We start from the raw sequence: 21,977 nt of genomic DNA on the forward strand, positions 1-21,977 counted from the left end.
GTGGCAGCAGGTGGACCCAGTTTAACAACCACCACAGCCCTCGATCCTTTCCTGTCCACGTACAAACCCCAAAGCCCTTCGCTCGTGGTACCACGGTGAAGACAAACTGAGTCTTTAAGACTGCGGATGCCACAGGGCAGGAATCCCCCTGCTCCTCGCACACGTGCTGAGTACAAAGCAGCTCAAGCAAATACACCAGCCCCAAATGCTTCCAAGAGTCTTACCACAGCTGCTCAGTTACTCTGCTGAATTTTATTTATTTAATTTGTTCTTGCTCCAAAGATAAAAAGAAGGTGCAGCTCCACAGGCGGCGAGACCGTTCAGAGCAGAAGAAACCAGGGTTTCTTAATGATTTGAATTATGTGCCACCATTCACCGGCTCAGAACGACAAGCTAATGACTACGGGGAAAACAATTCCAGGGCACCAAACCGCACCTGAAAAACCAAGAGAAAAATAAACACTTCACTTCTGATTCAGTGTCCTGGTTTCAGCTGGGATAGAGTTAATTCTCTCCCTAGCAGCTGGCATCGTGCTGTGTTTTGGGTTTGGGATGAGAATAATGTTGATAACACAGGGATGTTTTAGCTGTCGCTGAGCAGAGCTCACACAGCATCAAGGGCTGCTCTGCTTCTCTCACCGCCCAAGAGCGTGCGGGCCGGGGGTGCCTGGGAAGTTGGGAGGGGGCACAGCCGGGACAGCTGACCCCACTGACCACAGGGATACCCCACACCATACGACATCATGCTCAGCAATTAAAGCGGGAGGGAAGAAGGAGGAAGGGAGGGGATGTTCGGAGTGACGGCATTTGTCTTCCCAAGTAACCGCTACGCGTGATGGAGCCCTGCTTTCCCAGAGATGGCTGAACACCTGCCGATGGGAAACAGTGCCTGAATTCCCTGTTTTGCTTTGCCGGCGCACACGGCTTTTGCTTTACCTACTGAACTGTCTTTATCTCAAGCTATGAGCTTTCTTGCTTTAACCCTTCTGATTCTCTCCCCCTTCCCACTGCGGGGGGAGGGAGCGAGCGGCTGTCTGGTGCTTAGCTGCCTGCTGGGGTTAAACCACAACTTTCAGGCACACTGAAATAGTGAGAAAAATAGGGCTGGACAGGACCTGAAGATCTCCAGCCATTTACTAGGTGCCTAGAGCCAGGAGAGAAATATTACTTCTGGCAACTGTTTCTCTAATTTATTCTTAAAGGCATAAATATAAAAGGATCCACATCGTTCCTGCCTGGATCTCTCCCTGCTCTTCTTTGCCTTTTTCAAAACCACCTTCTAGGAGACTCCATAACCAAACTTTAAACTCCCAAATCAGTGGTGTTTGTATCACCTCACTCTCCATCACTGACCCAACACCATCAAATGCCAAGTGGCTTCAAAACAGCTTTCAGAACAGACCAAAAAAAAAAAAATCCTACTTCCAATATATCAAGTTGTTTAAAGAAGCTAAAATAATAAGCAGATAAATAATAAAACTCCACACAACTCAACTACATCCCAGCACTCAAATGTCAAAAATTGGACTGGGGACCGCACAGTTGAGCAAGAAGATGACCACCTCACTACTTGATGGAAACAGAAAACAACAGCACCTTCCACAAGGGAAGAGCTTTTTTACGAAAGAATGAGAAATTGTCCTGTGGCTGTACTACTGTAGCTATCACAGCTACACAGTTAGTTTTGTCCCTTCCTCCTTTAAGAGATCCTTACTCACATATTAAGCCTTGCCCCCCAAAATCTGTTCAAAAAATTATCAACGGTTCTGCTACTTTTAGATTATATTGCCCTGTGTTCCTCTGTTGTGAGCATTAGAAACCAATCCACTGAGATGAGAAAATAAGCTCCAAGATACAAAAATGTATTGTTCTGTACTTCAAGATATGAACGTATCTTAGTCTGGTAGTCTGAGTTTGAAGCCAAAAATGCTAATACTTTGCTTGCCATTTCCTGTCACCGTGGGTCAGTCCATGACTGTGCGTGCATTCACAAAGAGTGTTCCTCCATCCTTCTCGGTACGTGTTCTTTCAAGATGAAACTTCTTTTTGAAAGGAAGTCTCGCTCAAAACATATCGGAGTACCTGACTGCATGGCTGCAGTTAGTTGCCGTAACATTTACAGAGGGATAAGACAAGCAAAACAAATGTCCCATCATTGCATCCTGCTAAGATGACTGTAAACTAGAAGACAGCTTACTGAAAATCAAAATTTGAAAACAACCCTTCAAAGTGGAATATCTCCATTATCACCTCGAATAGCAGAAAAGCAAATTCTAAAGTTAGAATAATGAGACAATGATAATTAAACCGTAACTCACAATAGCAACAGCCAGATGAAGTACAATTTATGAGACGTCTGCATGGCGTTACGCTGCAAAAACTATGGCTTGCACAAATGGAACTAATCCCAGCCTGAGCTTCTACACATTACCGACATTTTAGAAAAGAGTCCATTCAGTCTTTAAGTGCGGAAGACTATTTTCATAATGCCTTAATTTGTCAGTAGTTCCAAGCATGTTTCCTATGTACTTTCTATACCAGCTGCAAGCATTTTCACTGATAGGAATCTGTAACACCACATGGTTGGCTTCAGTTTCTAGAATTGGCACTGCCACCACAACTCTTCTAAAAGATGTTTGTGCATCTACCCAAGGCATTCACTGTTCTGAAATCGGTAACACGATACACTTAAAGTGGATCAATCACCTTAACAGGACCCAGACAAATACTTAGTCCAGGGTAATGAGAGTTAACATTTTCATTAAGAAAAACACATTTTCTCAAAAAAAGACCAAAACCAAAAAACTACCCCAAAACAACAACAAAAAACACACTCAAACAAAAACCCCCTCTTATGATGTTCCTAAGCAGGCCCCAAACACAGACTGTAGAAAGAGTATGTTAAATTGTTGGAGAGTTGAGTCAGAACAGTCAACCTTGGCACTACTCTCATATATACAATGGGCCCAAGAGACTGTATGCCTACCGTCCTGTCCAGACACCACCACATCGCAAGGGGTGAGGCATTTCCCTCAGAAGGGCATTTACAGGAGTCATAGGTTTGCCAGAGGTAATTCTAGCTTTGGACACGAAGAGACAGAGGAGGGTAGTCAGTGCAAGTCACCAAAGATGGCCCTCACAGGGAAGGTTTCTGCTTTGCCATCAGTCTCCAAATAGTTCTCCACGATAGCTCTGTCCCCAAGTAGTGAGGACACAGGTAACGTACAGGCTACAAAAAAAAAAAAAAAAAAAGAAAAAAAGGCACTGGGTTACCATGGGACAACTGCTGCCACTTCCCTGGGCAAGTAGAAGCAAAAAAGAGGGTACTTCCACTGCTCCTTCCCTAAGGATAACTGGGCATGGTCAGCTGGGAGATGCCTCCAGGCTGCTGGACAAACAGATGGGAAGGACGGGGCCTGTCATACCACTAGCAGACTTCTAAGAGAAGCCAGACACTTGCATCAAAATGAAAATCTACAGTTATGGTGGAGAAGAGTCTTTGACAAACCTCACGAGAGACAGCAGGCAGTTGGTGCAATCCAGAAAGCCACTGAGAGTTACCTCATACCAGAAAAAATACACCCGCAAGTAAAGAGGGTGGGAGGAGCTTAATTTTTCAAAATTTTCTACATTTTAACTGACAGATTCTGTTCCAGTATAAAGTATTATTCCTCTACTTTAATATTTTGTGTTCTAATAGCATCTGTATTTCACTGGCTGGAAGGCTACTCTTGTAGCCATTGAAAAGAAAATATGGGACAGTTTCACCTCCAGGCTCTGGTCAACTCAAGCCCATCACCTAAAGATGGATGTATATACCTCAGCTTCGCTATCTACATTCTGCCCAAGTAGCCCATCACCATTCCCTCAACTTTCTCATTTTTATACTGACACGCTACACATGCACAATTCCATGTCAGCATACCAAAAATATCACCTCATGCACCCTTACTTACATGACAACACTCATATCCTTACCCACTCCCATGTCCCACATACCTGCAGAAAAAACTATGAAATAGTACAGAGGAGTCTACCATACACATGCATTCTTTGAGGACCAAGCGACCGTATTTACCCACTGAGATTTAATAAAAAGGAACAAAGCCAGCCACAGGTCAACAAGGGGCAAGGTCAACAGGGGGCACGCACCTTCTCCTCCGCGTTTATACTAATGGGCACAAGTACGCTGAACCAGCATAGACACCTGATCCTAAATCCTGTGAAATCACCTAATCTACTACCAGTTTGACACCATGCAGAGAAATGTCTCGACAAACTTGGAAAGCTGTTCCCACTTCTATACCTGAGAGAAATTATCGATCTTGAGTTACCTGCCAGTATCACGGATGTATTCTTGATGGAAAATGCAGCTTTACACATTTAAAGGATGGAACGGGTCCATTTTAGGCTTGTTCATTCTTAGGTAGTTATGTTTCTTCGCAGAGAGAGTGACAGTTCAGATTCAGATATACTGTTATGAAGGAAATTGATTACTGTTTTGCACACCCACAACTACTTTAAGCCTAAACTGCAACTGACCTGCCTTGCCACAAGACTGTGACTTTACACCATCTCACGCATCCCTTTGGCACAGAAAAGCACAAGCTGAGGACAACTCTAAAACCACAACATCCTGGAGAATAAAACATCTGAGCAAGGGAGGGAAAAATTTTAAGAGCATATGGACACAAGACATCCTGCAAACCCTGGACTGTGCTTTTTGGTCTACATTCTGCCTCAGAGCCCATCAAACTCCTTCAGGTAACATCAACCGCTATGGGAAGATTGTCAAAGCAGACTGTTTTGCCCCTAATCAAGGAGCCGACTCCCAGGCTCAACAGACATGAGTAACGTGAAAAAGCAAATTCAGTTCTGCCAGGAGCTGAACTAGCTGTTGCTCTGGAGAGGCTTGTGCTGAGAGGACAGACCAGGTAAATCAGAGCTCGCTTAAATTGAAACAGCAGGAGAACAACCACCACCATGACAAAAAAATACCCGTATTACCAGATGCCAATACATTTACTGCAGTGGATCATCAGCACAGAGAACCTCAGTCCTACCTATAACTGAGGTAGAAACACTATGAAATCCACTTCTGGAGAATAATCTTATAGCAAGATACTAAAGCACATCCTCTTCAACCATCCGGACTTCAGAACAACTATGCCAGCATTGCTCCTGGCAATGCAGTGAAACATTTCATAGTTTAATCTGTTTTGAAGAAAAATCTATTTGGTCTATGAAAGGCTCAGGCTATCTCCATTTCCCACTAAATCCTCCAAAGTCAATGATATTGTTTACCTCATCTGAGACACGGTTCCAAGTATACAATCGTTTTATTAAGACTACCAGTATCTTGCCAATCCCCAAAGGAATCAATAAAACCAAACAACCCTAATTTCTCAAATTACATTCCACTTTGCATCTATGCAATTACTACTTTTAGACTGCAACTGAGGGCTAATGGGAAGCAAGCTCCCTACAAAAGGGAACTAAAACGTATTCCACATCATTCAGTTTCCCTCTGCTCCCCTTTTCAGGACGGGTGGAGAACCTTTATGCCCAGCCAGCAGTCCCTCTTGAAAGTCTGCCTATTACTACATACACCAGGGGTCCTGCACCAAGGTAATTACTGAGGCCCCATTCTTCTCTACCCCTCATCCCCCAGCCAACACACTGGTCTATCTTTGTGGTTAACCAATTGCTGTATTTCGCTGTTCAGCAAAAGGGAATGATGTAAAATGTCTACCCACAGTTCTTTCGGCCATCAGTCACAACTGATCTCGTTTTCAAAGCACTTCAGGAACTTGAGCACTCATACAAATCCTTCACACAGCAGCGTTAAGTTCGTCCCAGCAAAAGCCAATCAAAAAATAAATGGTGATAATGACCATCAACTATCTAAGCCACGGTTTTGTTTAATTTTCCTGTAACATTGAGGAGACCAAACACTACGAGGACTTCAAGCTCTGGAATCTAACATTCCAGGCAGAAAAGACAATATATGTCTATATATAGACATATAAAATATATATTATTTATAATAAAAACACTCAAAAAATAAAAAAAAAACAAACCAGGAAGACCAGACACCCTAAGATGAGAGATGATTAACTAAAGAAAATGCAGTTTCGAGACAGAAGCCAGCACTTATTAGACTTAGCAAGCCTAAAGCCTACAAGTGAGTTTCATTTGTTGTTTATGCAAGATTCCACATCAGTCAAAGCTAACCCCTCAAAGCCTTAGCATCAGAAGATATGCACAACTTAAAAAAAACAACAGACTTGCAGATAAGTGCCCAAATGGATCTTGACTATATTCAAAGCTTTATTAGAGCTTTTTAGGATTTGTCAAAAAATACATATTGTGTGAATTAAGAGCAATAATTAGCAATCCTTCTCCCTCCAATTTTTTGTTTCCTCCCATTCAAGATGGTTGCATGGAAAGATTTTAAAAAAAAAAAACCACCAAAAAACTAAATTGAACAAGCCCATCATAATCAGATTTTTTTTTTTTTTGTTACTGGAAAAAGAGAGAACAAATCTATTCCACAAGTCATAATGAAAAGTAGACTTGTGCTTCAAAAGAGCTACCCAGCAGATTTAACCTCAGGGAAAGATATTAAAAAAAAAAAAAAGAAGTTGTGGTAATTGCTGATTAGCAACTACACAGACGCAGAATTGAAGATCCTCCAGCAGAAAGCTTACCTTTGAAATAAGAGTAACTTCACCTCCAGGTATTTCAAGATGCAGACTGCACACTTACTGAGAACAGACAGCAGAAACTACAAGGATTAGCTGAGAAATGAAGTTATTCTGTCACTATGCCCACATTTTAATTTCCTAATCTTAATCCACAGGCATTCAGCAACATTAGTTAAAATGCACTTAAATAAAAAGCTTGATGTCTTCCTTTACAAAAGAATAAACACTGATTACGGCAGTTCTTTTCTTACATTCCAACTACAAAAAGAAGTAACACTGGATGCCCACCAACATTATTTGCAATGCAAAACTAGGTAGCCGTATTTTCTTATTAACAAAAACCAGCACAGCCTATCTCCTCCATTATTAATATCCACTTTTGTTTTAAAAGGATAATAAAAAGAAGCTTTGCTCAGTTAAGGAAGAGATACCTTTACATCGAGCAAAAAGCCAGTATCAACAGCATTTTCTAAAAATACAGCAAGGGTCAACCATCAGTGTGGAGAAGCGTTCACTCCACAAGTGCCAAACTTTTAATAACAAAAAAACCCATTTATTACAACAGAATATTACAAAAAACTAGTTTCAGTGATCAAAGAGTAAAACTTTACAAAAATGCAAACACTGTCATTTCCAATTGTGGAGCAAAAGCTATTCCAGGTTTACAAACTTGACATCTTTCTGTTTACACACACTTAGAAGTGATTTCCAGTCTGCTTTATTTTCCATCAAATACGTTTATCCAAACAAAAGCATGTACATTCAATATAGAACATTTTAAGCAACAGCTACAGTCCAGTTCCCATTCACAGTATTTTTAGTGCAATGCACTAAGAGGGCCAAATATTTCTCTATCCATAAAAGTATTTTTACTCCTGATCTTGTGATCAACATTTTTAGATATATTTTATACAAAAAGTATATATGAACATGAGGCCCCTCCCTAATTAAGGGAGTGAACCTATATAAAAAACATGGTAATTCTGATGTACAATACCTTTCAAATTGCAGCAATTTGACACAAATCACTAAACAAAATATTTTCTAAAAGTAAAAAAAAAAACAAACCAAAAAAAACCCCAAACCACTGATGCATGAAACCTGCCAAGAATTTCATAATTCTTAGGTATGCAACTGTTTTACTACAATCTTGATTAAAAGGTTAAAAAAGGGTATCTAAAACATTTTCCAAATTATACAAAGTCAAGTGCTACCTATAGTGGTCATTCATGATCTTGAGAGAAAAAATATTTTGAGTTTCTCCCATCCTATCCTCCCTTTTTATTAATATTTAATGAGATAAGCTAACATTATAAGTGGTTGTGCACAGATTGTCTGTCTAGAATACATCAGCGAACATTCACTACTTTCATATTAACATTAGTGTGTTGATCTTTCAGAAAATAAAACTGAAAAAATAAACTGCAACTATCATTAAAGTGCTTGTATTTTTTTTTTTTTAGTTAAAGAATAGAGGAATGTGGATATTCTTGCAAACTTCCTAGATGTTTACAAACTTTTCCTACGAACCACGTATGGAAAAAAAATGGAGATCTCTGAAGCAACTTCAATACAGTGAAATTCAGAATGTCCCAGAACTGGGAAATTAGTCGATATGAACAAATGGATGTTATGGCAAATACTAAAAATTAGTACAATTCAGCCAATATACACTACATTGTTTGCTCTTATACATTCATTTGTAATAAATTTAAAACAGTATGTAACACAACATTTGCCAAAGCAGGCTATCACCAAAAAGTTAGAGCTGTTCATCAATTAGCAGTACTAGGGAGGACCAGTATGCACGATGAGCTCTCTAGAGATGGTTTCCTGAATGAGGAACAAAAATCTTCTTCCAAAGCTGCTGCTCATTAACTTGCCTCTGTATTTGTTTTAATTTCAGAAAGTTCATTCTATACTGTGTCAAACCTCAACTCCATAGAGGTAACTGCTAATTTAGAAGCACATGTGCATTTCAGCTACTTCAGTGTTTTGGGAGGAGGCACTGTCCTACAAGCAGTCAGAACAGTTATTAATTTAGTGAGAAAACAACAAAAAAAGTTCCTCCTTCTAGTACCATTATCAAGATATTAGCGGTTCCAACAATAAACTAACGTCTTTTTCATTCAAATGAACTCCAAACTTTCCGAACATCACTTGAACCTATCTGAGGAGAAATGGGAATAAATTAATACTTTGAGTTTACCCATATAATTCTGTTTTAAGTTACACAACATAAATAATGTATAATGCTAATTTTTTAATTCCTGATCAAAATGCAGAAGTCACTCCTCCTCTTAAATTCAGCATAATTCAGGGTCCAGCTCAGCTTATTTTTGAAGTTCCGTCCCACTTAGAAGTCACAAAAGCACCAGATTACAACTTAACCTAGGTGGGTGGCAATTCACTACGAAAGCTGAACTCAAATCAAATTACCTCCTGGGAAACAGCATTTCAGAGCTGAAATACAGAACAAGGCACATATACTTGGTTTTCTTTTCAGCAAATACACTAGAAAGATAATTCTGAATGAGGATGTCAAAAACTCTTAGAAGTATCACTCCTGCCTCTCTTCATCACAAGTTTTTGTACCATCCCCCAACCTTCAGGCATCAGTCGGTCATTCTGAAATACAAACTGACCGCATACATATGTTATTTCCTTTTTTAAAAGGTTGTTTTAAAAATAGGCTATGGGAAACTGAGAAACTACAAATACAACCCCTCCAAGTGTAAAAAAATCCCCAGAGTACCATATAAACAGAAGTTTAGAAAATTCTTGGCCAGACTTCTACACGTACTTAGGCTTAAAACAAAAATTCCTGAAGAGATCCAAACACTTTAAAAAAATAAATGACTAGAAGTCTCCAAACCCATGCTTATATAAATAAGCATTAAAAGAATCAAATCCTAAAACTGATAATTTTAAAGGTGTTTGTAGGCACCTAACTCATACTGATTTTAAATCAAAGCAATTAAGCACCCAAATTATACTAAAAAACCCTGTTCTATGTCTGTATGGCAATACATATAAAAATTAAAAACAAAAAAAGCACTCACGAGAATTCCAATAAGTTCATAGAGATTTTTTTCTGTCAACAGCTTTTACTGCAGTACCTTTAGTACTTCTTCAACTGGGTCACAAAGATGTTAATTAACAGTTAAGTTATTAAAACAAAAAAAAAAGTATTGTTAATTTTAAAAAATAACTATTTTAGAAATGTAGATCTATTTGCTTGATTACAACAGATGCCTTAAGGCAATTTAAAGAGTTGACTCAGTATAGTCTCATCTATATTCTATTCCAACTTCCTGTAATGACAAATTTAGCAATTAACTCTTTTCCAAAACACTAAAATTTAATATACAAATTTGAAATCTACCTTAGTATTTAAGCCGCTAAACCATAAAATCCATGGAAAAATGTTTTCGGCAATAAACCAACAACAGCAAATGAAAGGCAATGGTTTTGTTCAGTTTTTTCTTTTAAAGAAAAAAAAAAAGAGAAAAAACACTATATTCTTCCTCACCAGACAACAGCTTTAGATCTTGTACTTCTGCCTTTGGTTTTATTTTCTTCAGGTGAATGAGATACATTTGCTTTGTGGGTTTTCTTATGATGTTCTAGAAAAGCTTTTCTGGCAAACGCTTTCCCACATTTATTGCATCGGTGCAGAGAGAAGTTTTTTGTTACTTTTACTTCAATGCCAACATCAGCTCCTTCATACTTTTTATTGGGAGAATTAGAGGTGACATCCTGTTTTGAAACAATCTGTTTTGTTTCATCCCTCTGAGGGCCTCTTTTTGTCACCTTATTTAGAACAAGATCAATTGGCTTTTTTATTGCTCTAATTTCTAAACTTGCAGTTATTTTCCCAAGGTAACGTGGTGACTTTTTATGAACCACAGTTATATGCCTTATCACATCACGTTTGCGACGTGTTTCATAAGAGCAGAGTGGACACCTGTAGTACTTAACATAAATGTTATTTCCATCTGTGTGTAACTCAATATGTTTTGTCAAGTTCTGTTTAGAAGTAAATTGGCGTTTACAGAGTTTACAGTAAAGCTGCTTGAAGTCAAAGCCAGCTGAAAGTTTTGGCTTCCTGGTTTTTTGCTGGCCACCTGCAGCAGATGCATTGGTTGATTTAGAGGTTGATTTACAGGTTGATTTAGTGCTTGATTTAGATGTTGATTTAGGGTTTTCAGAGTCCTGCCTAACTTTATTTTTCTGTGCTGACGGTGCGCTCTTTTTCTCATTTGAATGATTTGTTCCCTTTAATTCATTCTGCGGAGAAAGGGCAATGGAAGGGGGTGAAGGTTCTACAGAGTCTGCTGGTTCAACTTTTACTTTTATTTCTGTGCCATTGGCAGTATTGTTGGGTCCTTTCTCTCTCTTAGAGTTCTTTCCAGAAAGAGTTATCTTGTGAACAATTTGCATGTGCCTTTTCAGCATTATTTGTGAACTATATTTTCTCTTGCACAGAAGGCATTTGCATGCAGTTAAATTGTATTCAGCCTTTGAAGACGACTTTTGTTTTCGAGTCTTAAAAGATTTTTTAGCAGAAACTGTATCCAAGAACAAAGGTTGCCCAGGCTTTGTAGCTATATCAGGAGTAATGGAATCCCTTCTTAATCCCCTATGAACTTCATCAAAATGCCTCCTTACGTTGGCTTTTGTAGCAAATGATTTATAACATACAGGACAACTTCTGCCTAAGGCTACAAGAACATTCTTATTTCGTCCTTTCGCAGAGCATTGATTTGCTTTCCTTTTTGTTTCGATGTACTTCTTTAGCTCTTCCATCTTTTTTTTGTGCACTTTTCGAATGTGCCGGCGTACACTGCGTCTGGAATGAAATTCTTTCCTACAAAGGCAACATATCAACTGGTGGCCAAAATCAGAATTATCCAGAGAGTCCAACTCATGATTTACTGCTGGAGGCTGTTCTTCAGGAGTAGGTATCACCTTGTTCGTAACGGGATCAGCAGGAGGTAATTCTACAGTCTCCCCCGCTGGGACTGGGGCTGGAGCTGCAACTGTCTTGGGTTGCTCAGTGCTGGGTTCCTGTACCTGTACAGGAGCTTGATCAGGGGTACTACTATTTTCTGTGTTCTCATCTGGGCTATCAGTCCTTGATACATACTGAAACACAGCATTCTGATTAGTTTCTATAGGTTCCAATTTAATTATATATTCTTGCTTATCTACCCTTGGATAGATTGCTTCCAGGAGGTCACTTATGGCTTGACTCTGTTTATCATTTATATCTGGGAGGTCTGTGAAAAAGAGGCAAAGGTATTTTTCAATGGTTTGGTAATTTCACATTATTTAAATTGCAAAGGATCTTTTAAGCACTGTGTCAACTCGGTCACCGCACTTGCACAAATCCTGTATTTGTACCATTTTTCTGACCATTTATACTTACAGGCTTTGAGTAATCATTTTTACCACATCAGTACAAATGACTGTTTTATTAAAAGCCAATGTTCGAAATACATCCTGCTAATGTGAAAGCTATGTAAACTAAAAATTGGTTTGGCTGGAATTAAACTGTTCTTTGAGAATCTGTATCAATTGCAAAAATAACAGCATACAACTGAACTTGTTCTGCAGGTGTGCAACTAAGCCTGAAGTATCATTAGAAACTGATTTTCCTGCTGCTGGAAACAGGCATTCTCAGTAAAGGAACTTAATTCTGGAAATAAGCTCATCTGTGAATTCAGAACAGTCCATAAGAAAGAATGAAACATCTGTGTAACCCGAGCGCTGCACAAAGATGTAAGCAGATAAGAGAGAACTTAACTTCTGGGGCAGGGAAAGTTTTAGTAACACCAAAGCAGTTTATAGGCTCAGTGATACAGTAAGATAGTAGATGTTAACAACAGAAAAATCAGTGGGAAAAAAATCGTACTAATTTCTTAAAACAAAAACTGAGCCAAAGAAGTTATTTCAAGAAAGCATAACTTCACCGAGGTTCACCAAAGGTTCATCCTGTGTTGTGTTCTGCCCTGATAATGAGTTGGAGCAGACCTAAAAAGCAAGAAGGAAGGATGCAAGGATTCTCCTTCTTTGTCCGATGCCAGTAAACTTCTCAAGCTGAAGTTTGCCTTTAAAGCACTGTTTTAATACACCCACTTTCCAAAAAGTTTATTCAAATGCTTTTGAAGTATTTATATTCTTGGCTATCACAACATCAAGTGGTGGATTTTTGCTTGTTTTACCAGAAATACTGATAATTTTACTCTCTGGTAAAATTGCTGAATACCCCACAGTTTTTGTGTACGAGAAAAAAAAAGGAAAACCAAAAGACTGCTCCCATTTACCTTTCCATCATTAATGATTTTACAGGCCCCAGGAATGTCCCATTTGTAAATGCCAAATTAGTTCAGTGACCTAGCTCCCAGCACAATATGCTAAGCTTCTGCACTGGCATAACTCAGAAGCCAGGGTGCTACAGCAAAAAGGTGAGGCACCGAGATGATACAGTTCAAAATTATCCATGATGATCTGAAGATGTCATCCCTGGTAACAGCTAATTAAAATTCCACACTTGGTCAGGGTTGTTCCTTCCACACTGCCAGCAACACACGAAAAGAGCATCAGCACAAGAAATATGCTGTTCTGTTGCTCTGAACCCATCTTTTCACACTGAATTTTTAACACCTTTTGCAGTCAGTTTTAACTGGGACTAGTTATATAGTTTTTTTATCAAAGGTAAAAAGTCCTTCCTATTTTATAGCACCTTTTCGGACCATTTAATGACTACACTAACAGAATAAACCACAAAAAAGTCTTTGGAATTTTTCACCACAGGCATGCTGAACTTTTATTCCTACCTCTTGTTCACTATCTTTTAATTGTATTTACTGAGAAAAACTCCCATCTTTATTCAATAATCGTCACACTCAATTTTTATATAAAACATCAGTACTTCCATAGGTTTATTCAGAGCATTTAGTATTATTCTCATCATTTGCACCCCTCTTAGTGAACAGTGAAATACGAAAGCTAACCTAACCAATTAAATGAAGGCTAGAATGCCAGGAGCTGGGTGGGAAGTCTTTACTCAGGGTATTCTCATTTGGTTTAGAAACTTTTGCATCTAAGTCAGATGCACTTCTAACCTTGCTTTGAAAATATAGCTCACCCCTTCTCACAGAGAAGCTCTGTGACTCTCTGCAACTGGCCAAGCACACCTGTTTAAGGAAGGTGACAGTACCAGGCTTTTCACCTTTCCTTCCCAACCCTAGCTGACACAATGTGGGAAAAGAATCACCTACATAAATCTCTGTTGGTTCCTAAGTTTTGAAATATTGAGGCAGGAAGGCGTTAATCAGGAAAGAAAAATCCTCATTGCACCTATGTCGATCTAGTCAAGACATCAAGATAATTAGAAAGCTTCACAAAACATTTTTGAATGCTCACACATTTCCAAATTATTCAGCTTTCCTCAGATCAACAAAAAGTCATCACTGGCACGAGACTCTTAATAAGTTTATTTTTCCATAAGAATATACTTCTCTGTTTTTTCCTCGTAATTTAAGCTACTTTCAAAAAAGTTTAATTTCTACAACAAAGGTGGTGGGCTAGGCATGATCACATTGAATATCTTAAAGCAGCGCAAGGTGAGGTAAGGCAGTGCGAAAGAAATGGCAGTACTGAACCACAGATACTTAAAGAAAAGGATGAACTTCTACTCTGTGTTTCATAATGAGTAAGACGGAAGGACTGTGTCCATGACACTGAGCGCTTCCCAAGCACAGGATAAAATTACGGATATTGATCCAAGCCACAGGATCCGGCTCAAGTCCATCAGAGCTACGCTGATCTAAAACTGAAAAGCCTTAGATCCACACTTTTCTATGAGATTCATTTCCCAGTCCTTCAGCATACTTTTCGGTATCTTTCACAATAAAGAGGGAAAGGGCAGGAAACAAAATGGAATGAAGGAATACGAAGTGTTAACAGTCTTCATTAAAAGGTTGGATGTATAAGCTAGCTACCGGATTATGACACTGACACGGGTCTCAGTTGCTAATGTACACTGTCCATGCTGTAGCTTCTTTACTACCATGGAAGTTATCTACATATGTTACTACCAAAATCTAATTCCACTTCTCTTTTTGCATTTTGTTTCTGGTGTGTTTGTATAAATGGTACAGAAAGATAAATTACTCAGCTTCAGATTGCTTGATTAAATACCTCAATTAGTAAGACTTACTATCATCCATCTGGAGACTTGGAGGACAATAAAACTTTTTGTGAGTAATTAAATTTGGTAATCCTCTGAAGAGACTCCGGCACAATTTACATTCAAAAATGGTGTCCACATCTTTTAACAAGATATGTTTAAGTTGTTTCGTTCCTGTAATAAAAGAAACATTACACTTGAGGAAGGTTTTCTGTTCATCTTTTAATTCACGTCATCCCATTAAAGTGGAAACAATTTAAAACATGACAATTATAACAGCATTTTATCTTGTGTAAATGCTACTTCATTGCACTGTAAGTTTATGATACATACTCCAAGTTTCTCTATGAAAACAAGCCTAGTTTGAAAAAAGGGAAACAGTCAAGGATTATGAACATTACAGTTTGCATTACAACGATTTACAATAAAAACTAACAGCTGAAGCTAGGAAGGAGTCCGTACTACAGTATCTGGTTGCTCCAATACAATTGTCCAACAGGAAAGAATAAGCACCTAGAGCATTTAAAGAAGACTGCAGTATTTTTTGTTTAAGCTTATCCAAGTGCTAAGAAAGCAAGATATATACAGCTATTTCATGTAAAAATTGCACCCAGTAAGGCAAAAAACTACGGAGCATACAATAAAACAAAGAGAGTAAGTAACAGGGCAAGAAACATTACTACATCTAGGTATCTGACCCAAGGTCAAGATGATGATGCTTGGGCAAGAAAGTAGAACTGCAGACGTATTTTCAGCCTGCTGAAAGGAAAATACATATAATTTAAGTCAGAAACTTTTCTCTTAAAACATAGGCAGTGTGATAAAATGTGCAGGCTTTCCAGACTCTTATAAATTGTATATTCAAAAAAAACCCCACAAAGATACAGTTTGATCTAGCATTGTTGATTTATTCCAGCTCCCACCTCGCATAAACTCTGAATCATTCCGTTGTTTAAGTTACGTTTCAAACCCACTCCCTCATTTCTCATCTCACAAAGACTACTATGAATGTAATGCCTACACTTAGCAATGGATTACTAAATGATGAATACCTTCCCACTCCAAACTGGAAAGAAACACTAGCTAACCAAATTCAGCTAATTTCTCTACCTTGATTTTTTCCTTGTAATGGAATAAATCATAAATTAATAAAAATTAGTCCAACGAGCAAAAATATAACGAAACTGGACCAAAAATAAATAATACTAGACAATTACAGAACAGCACCAAGACATTCTTCAAGCTGAAACCGAAGTTTAAGTTTTCTGTCATCACAGACACTTCAGAATTCCTTTTGAAGATCAAACTCAGTCACACTGCAGAACTATTTCCTAAATGAAACTTTCAAATATTAATACTTTCATAACAACTCATAGTTCTTCAATACGAATGGGCCTTACCAACGTAACTTTTCACTTCCTGATGTAATAGTGGCACTACAACATTTTTTGCAACTGAGTTGTAGCAAAGCACGGTGTCTTCTTCTTCAACAACTGCTTAGAAATGGGACTCAGACTTGACTATTTGAGGCTACCACCCAGTTTCTGTCCCCTCCTATGCCTTTTCTGGGCTACAGCCCTCTTGTCTTTTCCTCTCACTGCTCCTTCCTCAACTGTTACTAACCTCACCTTCATCTGGAAGTGTATTTTTAAAAAGAGACTACTGGACAAATAGTTAGATTTAGTGAAAACCCCAAATTTAAAAATTATACAGAGTTCCCCCAAAAGCAAGTTGTTTACTTATATCTCGCCAACCAACATTTGAATTTCTGCACATAAAGGAAATCACCAATGAAAATCCAGCTGAACAAAACTGAAGATACTCCATGCAGATAAAATTCCAGTACGTTACCAAACTATAATTCAAACAAAAAGCCTCCAATTTGGTGATAGCACACAACAAACCAAAATTTGACCATGCTGTTGATGCATGCCCCAGCCACAAACCCCTCTCCCAAACAAAAAAAAATCATCCAGTTCTCCACTATTTCCCAACCAAGGGACACACAAGTCCCTCATTCTCTCTCCTGCTATGCTGATAGTTAAGTCTCTCTCTGTTCAGGACTGAAATGTTTTTGCCTAATACAAATTATTGGGCTTAAGAATTACTGGGTGAGATTTGAGGACTTATGACATACTGGAGGTCAGAACAGATGACATGGTAGTCACTCCAGCTTCAAACCGTCCTTATGCAACTATGAAGCTTTTAATTGGTGGGAGTTAAAAAAAAAATTGGTCCTTTTTAATTAAACTATAGATGTTTAGGGACTTCTAGAAACAGCAAACAAATTTAAAACGTCCACTGGTTTTGTGGACACAGCGGACAGAGAAGAAAATCATCATCATCATCATCTTCACCAACTGCCAGTTGTGGCAACAAGCAGTCAGTCTTCCGCCAGCATATGCTGCCTCCAGCTTACCAAAGCCTTTCCTATTTCGTAGTCACATCTAGTTGCGGCAGGTGATACTTTGTCAAATTCTACTAACACTTGTAAATGCTGCTGCTAGAATAACATCACAGTAACAAGAAATCGGGTTATTGCAAATACTCCTCCGGCACAAACACCAAAGTTTATGCCTTGAGCAAGCAATTCATTTTTAGAAAAAAAAAATTAAATTCAAATTAATCTGTTATTCTTAATGCTTTGGATGACAGAAGCTTCTGCTAAAACCACTTAAATAGTTATGGACAATACTCTGGCTTTAAGCTCTATTTCTTTACTACGAGAATCAAAATAGTTTCTTTCCATAACAAGATGTTGCTCGTTCAGAACTAACCATCTTGGTCCAAGTCCTTTTGCCTTCTGTCCAACTTCCCTGATGCAGATGACTGAAGACAGTAAGGTAAGCTATCAATTTAACATCTGCCAGTGAGGACAATCTGCAAGTAGCCCAGAGGTAGAGTCCTTGCAACCAGTTTGTACCATTACTAGTAGAGATTCCATTAACCTGCTCCAAGTGAAAGAAGCCTGCCAGGCATATCTGAGGCCTTGGGCAATCTCATCCAAACTAAAAAAAGGTTACTAATGACAATGCTTATACCCAGTCTTTCTTCTTGTACTAGGTTGTTGAAATGCTGGTGGAGAACTTAAATATTGTGCCCTTATACAAGGCCCAGCCCAGACATGCATCCCGCTACATAGCAGCAATGACTTCTATATGAAACATTTCATATATATAACGGCACTATGTGGAAAAATCTACAAACACATAGATAGTAGCATTAAAGCCATCACCTTAATTTTTGTAGCAACTGTTGTGTTCTTGCACCAAGGGATGTGAACATAAAATGTTTGGCTTGCCATATCAGAAGCACAGAAACAGCCAGAACACATTAAAGGTTTCAATGATCTCTGACAAGCTCACCCAAATGCTCAGTTGTTACATCTTGGGTTCACTGCTATGTATTGCAATTCCAGAAAACAACTGAGGAACACCTTAAAAGTAACATGATAAAGCAATTCTAAAAAGTTCAAGGTAAACACTAAATCTTCTCTTCATCTCAGGAGTTTTAGGATAAACTCTTTAATAACAGTAGGAGGGATGACACAGAGCAGAACAACAAACTCACTTTTAATGTTTTTGAAAGGTAACTATACAGCATGAGCTGTATCTTCATTACTTTGTACCAAAACCGTTCTTAAAAGAAACAGCGCCTAATTCCAAAAACCTACAAATATTTTGCAAATATGTAGCAGAAAGTCAGGTGTTGGTTTTTTTAATATACTAAATATACATAACTCTTATAAAAAGGCAATAAACTTCTTAGGAGTCAGGCATAGTTTCATACCTGATCGAAAACACTCAATGATTTGTTGAATACCAGATTTTGATGTTTGCAGAGGCTGCTGTAATAACGGAGGATCACCAGGTTCCAACAGATGCACTGAAATATGTAAAAGGATAACAAGCCATTAGAGAACACTCGGGTGATTAAGATATGGATTTTCTGTGCATACAGTAAACTAGCTAAAAATAAAGGCCAAGACTACAGTAAAAGTTGCCTTACTCCAAAATTTTCACCTACACTGAACAAAGAAAACCAGTAAATACTGAATTTTCCAGCCCTGACACCTTCTGACACTCTGCTGTCATTTTGATTATTTAAAGAAAATGTGTTCAAAGCTACACGTATCAAACACAAAAACATATAAATATGTAAAGCCAAATTAACTCACTAGAAATTTCTGTCAATTAAAGCAGTTCCCCAGAACAATCCACTTCACTCTCATCATTCAAACTGAAACAAATGTACAAAAAAGTACTACCAAACTGTACTTCACAGCATGCTATGTGATTTCAGTGTTGCCAGCACACACCTAAGCACTGACTCCAGATCTAAAGTAGCAATGATCAGAAAAAAACACAAGCAGAAGTACGTAGTATATACCCAAAATTGCTATTATAATATTTTTAACCAATAAAACCACATTCAAGAAACGCTTCCAGTTCAAGCAACCCGCTGAAGTAATACCTTACTTCTGAAGTTTCATTCCACCTCACAATCTTTGTAAAATCTATAGAAACTAAAACATTTATTGATCAGGACGATTATTAGTTATTCCAATATGCAGTATTTATGCATATGAAAATTAATAGCATTCCACTGCTGCATATACATACAGCAATTAAGCTTTGCCCAGAGGGAAAACCAAATTTAAATGAGTAAGAGCACTTCTTCAAGAATGTGTTTGCAAAATCATTAGTAAGGTCTTCTTGTTAATTTCTCAGTGACAAAATAACTAGACTTGTAGTTCATTAATCAGCTCCTACCTCACCCATTTGGTTTGATTTTTAACCTCACTGTGAGGTTTCTATTTTTAAATGAAGCACTGAGCATCTCCAAGAAATTTATTTTTGATGAGGAGCAGCAGAGGCATAGTACAAAACTGTTTAGAAGTACTAAGTACAAACAGATTAAACATGTTTTGACAGTAAAGTTGTTCTAAAAGATGTAAGGTTACAAATAAATTCAAGCTGAAAAGACCCTAAGAAAGAAAAGCAGTCTAAGAAAAGAACGATAGAATGAAACACTCCACCCAACTATGCTGGCCCCATAATATACTATTATATATACGAACACGTAACAACCATTACAAATCAGCTAATCGTTTGGCGATCTCCAACACAATGACATATTGTATTCTACTAGCCTATCCCCTATTCTTCACAATAGTATATTTTGGTTTGTATACTACCTCTAATATGCATGTGCAACACCCACTGACATCAAGAGGGGTGACATATGTGAAACAGACATAACACATCGCTGTGATTTGTAAGGCAAGAAAAGTATTTTAGTTTTTTTAAAGCATTAGAAGAACTCAGAACCATTTCATCTCAAACACAAAGAAATGTTTCTCCTAGCTGAACAATACCTACTCTCAAGTTACATTTAATTAAGGGAGCATTATCAAAGTTGCCATGCTCACGCTTTCAACTATTAATTCCCCAAACTGATGCCTTTCTTTTCAAAACACAACTGAAAGCACCCAAACAACAAACTCTACAACAAGACAACAAGAAAGGAACCAAACTTCCTTTCAGGCTACCAATTATAACACTAGGCAGAACACTTACAAAAAAAACGTAGCAAGTTGGCTGAACCTTGAAAGCATTCATTATACTTTCTGCTGATGGCATCTTCCGTGTCATACAGCAGCGGAATGCAAAAAGACATTTTAGGACTTTGGGTATTATTTTCCTCCTCTGAAAATAAGATCTTTGAGTGCGTCAGAGCTCACCAGAGGGGATGTAAAGTTAAAACATAAACAGCGAATGCAAAAGATTGCCAGAAACGTCATTTTACAAAAAAATCAGAATATTACACTTTTTGGAAACGAAACTGCCAGTCGTTTTACACAACTTCTTGCCTTCCCCTCGCTCCCTGCAAACTGCCCGTGTGGTGGCTGGGGATTACTGCCCGCCCTGCAGGAACTGAGAAATTACCTTCATCAAACAGTTGTAACGTGACAGTGTGAGGGTATCAAAAGACACTTTCCACGCAAAATTCAGAAACTTTTTCTGTCCCAAACTGTCACTAGTGACGCGCGTTTCCAACACCGCAAGCGTCTCCGCGGGCTTTTCGCGCAGCGGAACAGCCGCAGCTCCCCGGGCCCCTGTACCTGGCTCGCAGCATCCATGGTGATGGTGGTCAGTCTGGCAACACTTGTCCCTCAGAGGCATTTTCCGGGCGCTCGGCCTGCCTTCCCTCTACATCCAGCGGCTGTTTCTGCCGAAGCAAGCACGTTAGCTGTCAGCCCCGGAGAGCGGGCGGCTCGGGCGCACGCCCGCGTCCTGCAGCGGGGCAGGCCGGGAGGCAGCGGCCCCCTCCGGGCAGCGGAGAGCTCCCATTGTCTCCAGCAGCTCCCACAACGCCCTCTGCAACGGCCCCGCTCCCTCCCGCCCGCGCCCCGCCACACGGCGCGGCCCGCCCCGCCGCCACCTGCGGAGCAGAGCCCGGGGCCGCCGCCGCCCCGGCCCTCCCCGGCCCCGCCGTCCTCCCCGCCGCGCCAAGCCCGGCCCCGCGCCCCCTCAGCGGGCGGCTCCCGCCGCGCCGCTCTCCCACCGCCCCCCGTCCCCACCTCCCAGCCCTCCTCCCGCAGCCCCGCCACCGGGACGGCGTCCCTCAGCGCCGGCGGGAGCGGGGAGCGGGAAGAGAAACCTGCGTCCCCGGCAGCCAGCGGCGGCAGCCCGCCCGCCACCGGGCCGCGCCGGGCCGGGCACCCCCGCGGCGCTGGCGAGCCCGGGCGGGGAGGGGCGAGCGGCCGGCAGGTGACAGCGGGCGGCCAGGCGGCGGGAGAGCGAGGGCGCGGCGGGCGGGCGAGCCCCTACCTGGGAGTGGACGGCCGGCTTCGCCCCCCGCCGCCCCCCCCGAATAAAACTTTATTCTCCCCCGTCCCGCCGGAGCGGCGGCCGCTGACCCCGGAGCCGGATGGGCACGGGGGCAGGAAGTGACTGCGGCCCTGGCGGCGAGAGGCCGCGCACTGCGCAGGCGCCTCGCCTGCCGCTCCCCCCGCCGGGGCCGCACAGGTGCCGGGCGGCGGCGGCGGTCGTTGGGCGGCCCGGGCTGGG

The 21,977-nt window shown here is 40.1% G+C and overlaps 1 protein-coding gene across 5 annotated transcripts; it reads right to left on the reverse strand.

Moving 5' to 3' along the window:
* Positions 1 to 246: 246 nt before the first annotated feature.
* ZNF800 (zinc finger protein 800) lies at positions 247 to 21,847 on the reverse strand. 5 transcript variants are annotated; one of them, XM_075428481.1, is made up of 7 exons: positions 21,738 to 21,847; positions 21,029 to 21,135; positions 18,694 to 18,789; positions 14,935 to 15,078; positions 10,240 to 11,989; positions 6,711 to 6,767; positions 247 to 436 (listed from the first exon to the last, which is right to left on the reverse strand). In XM_075428481.1, the coding sequence occupies exons 2-7, from the start codon at positions 21,087 to 21,089 to the stop codon at positions 394 to 396; spliced, it is 2,151 nt and encodes a 716-aa protein (XP_075284596.1). In that variant the 5' UTR covers positions 21,090 to 21,135; positions 21,738 to 21,847; the 3' UTR covers positions 247 to 393. The 5 variants fall into 5 exon arrangements, 4 of the variants coding, with proteins under 4 accessions (XP_075284596.1, XP_075284595.1, XP_075284597.1 ...); XM_075428480.1 differs by lacking the exon at positions 21,738 to 21,847 and adding an exon at positions 21,488 to 21,622; XR_012764778.1 differs by lacking the exons at positions 6,711 to 6,767; positions 21,738 to 21,847 and adding exons at positions 2,987 to 3,229; positions 21,488 to 21,622 and having other exon boundaries at positions 364 to 436.
* Positions 21,848 to 21,977: the final 130 nt, after the last annotated feature.

This window comes from Opisthocomus hoazin, chromosome 8 (genome assembly GCF_030867145.1).
Source record: "Opisthocomus hoazin isolate bOpiHoa1 chromosome 8, bOpiHoa1.hap1, whole genome shotgun sequence".
In the NCBI taxonomy this organism is placed as follows: Eukaryota; Metazoa; Chordata; class Aves; order Opisthocomiformes; family Opisthocomidae; genus Opisthocomus; species Opisthocomus hoazin.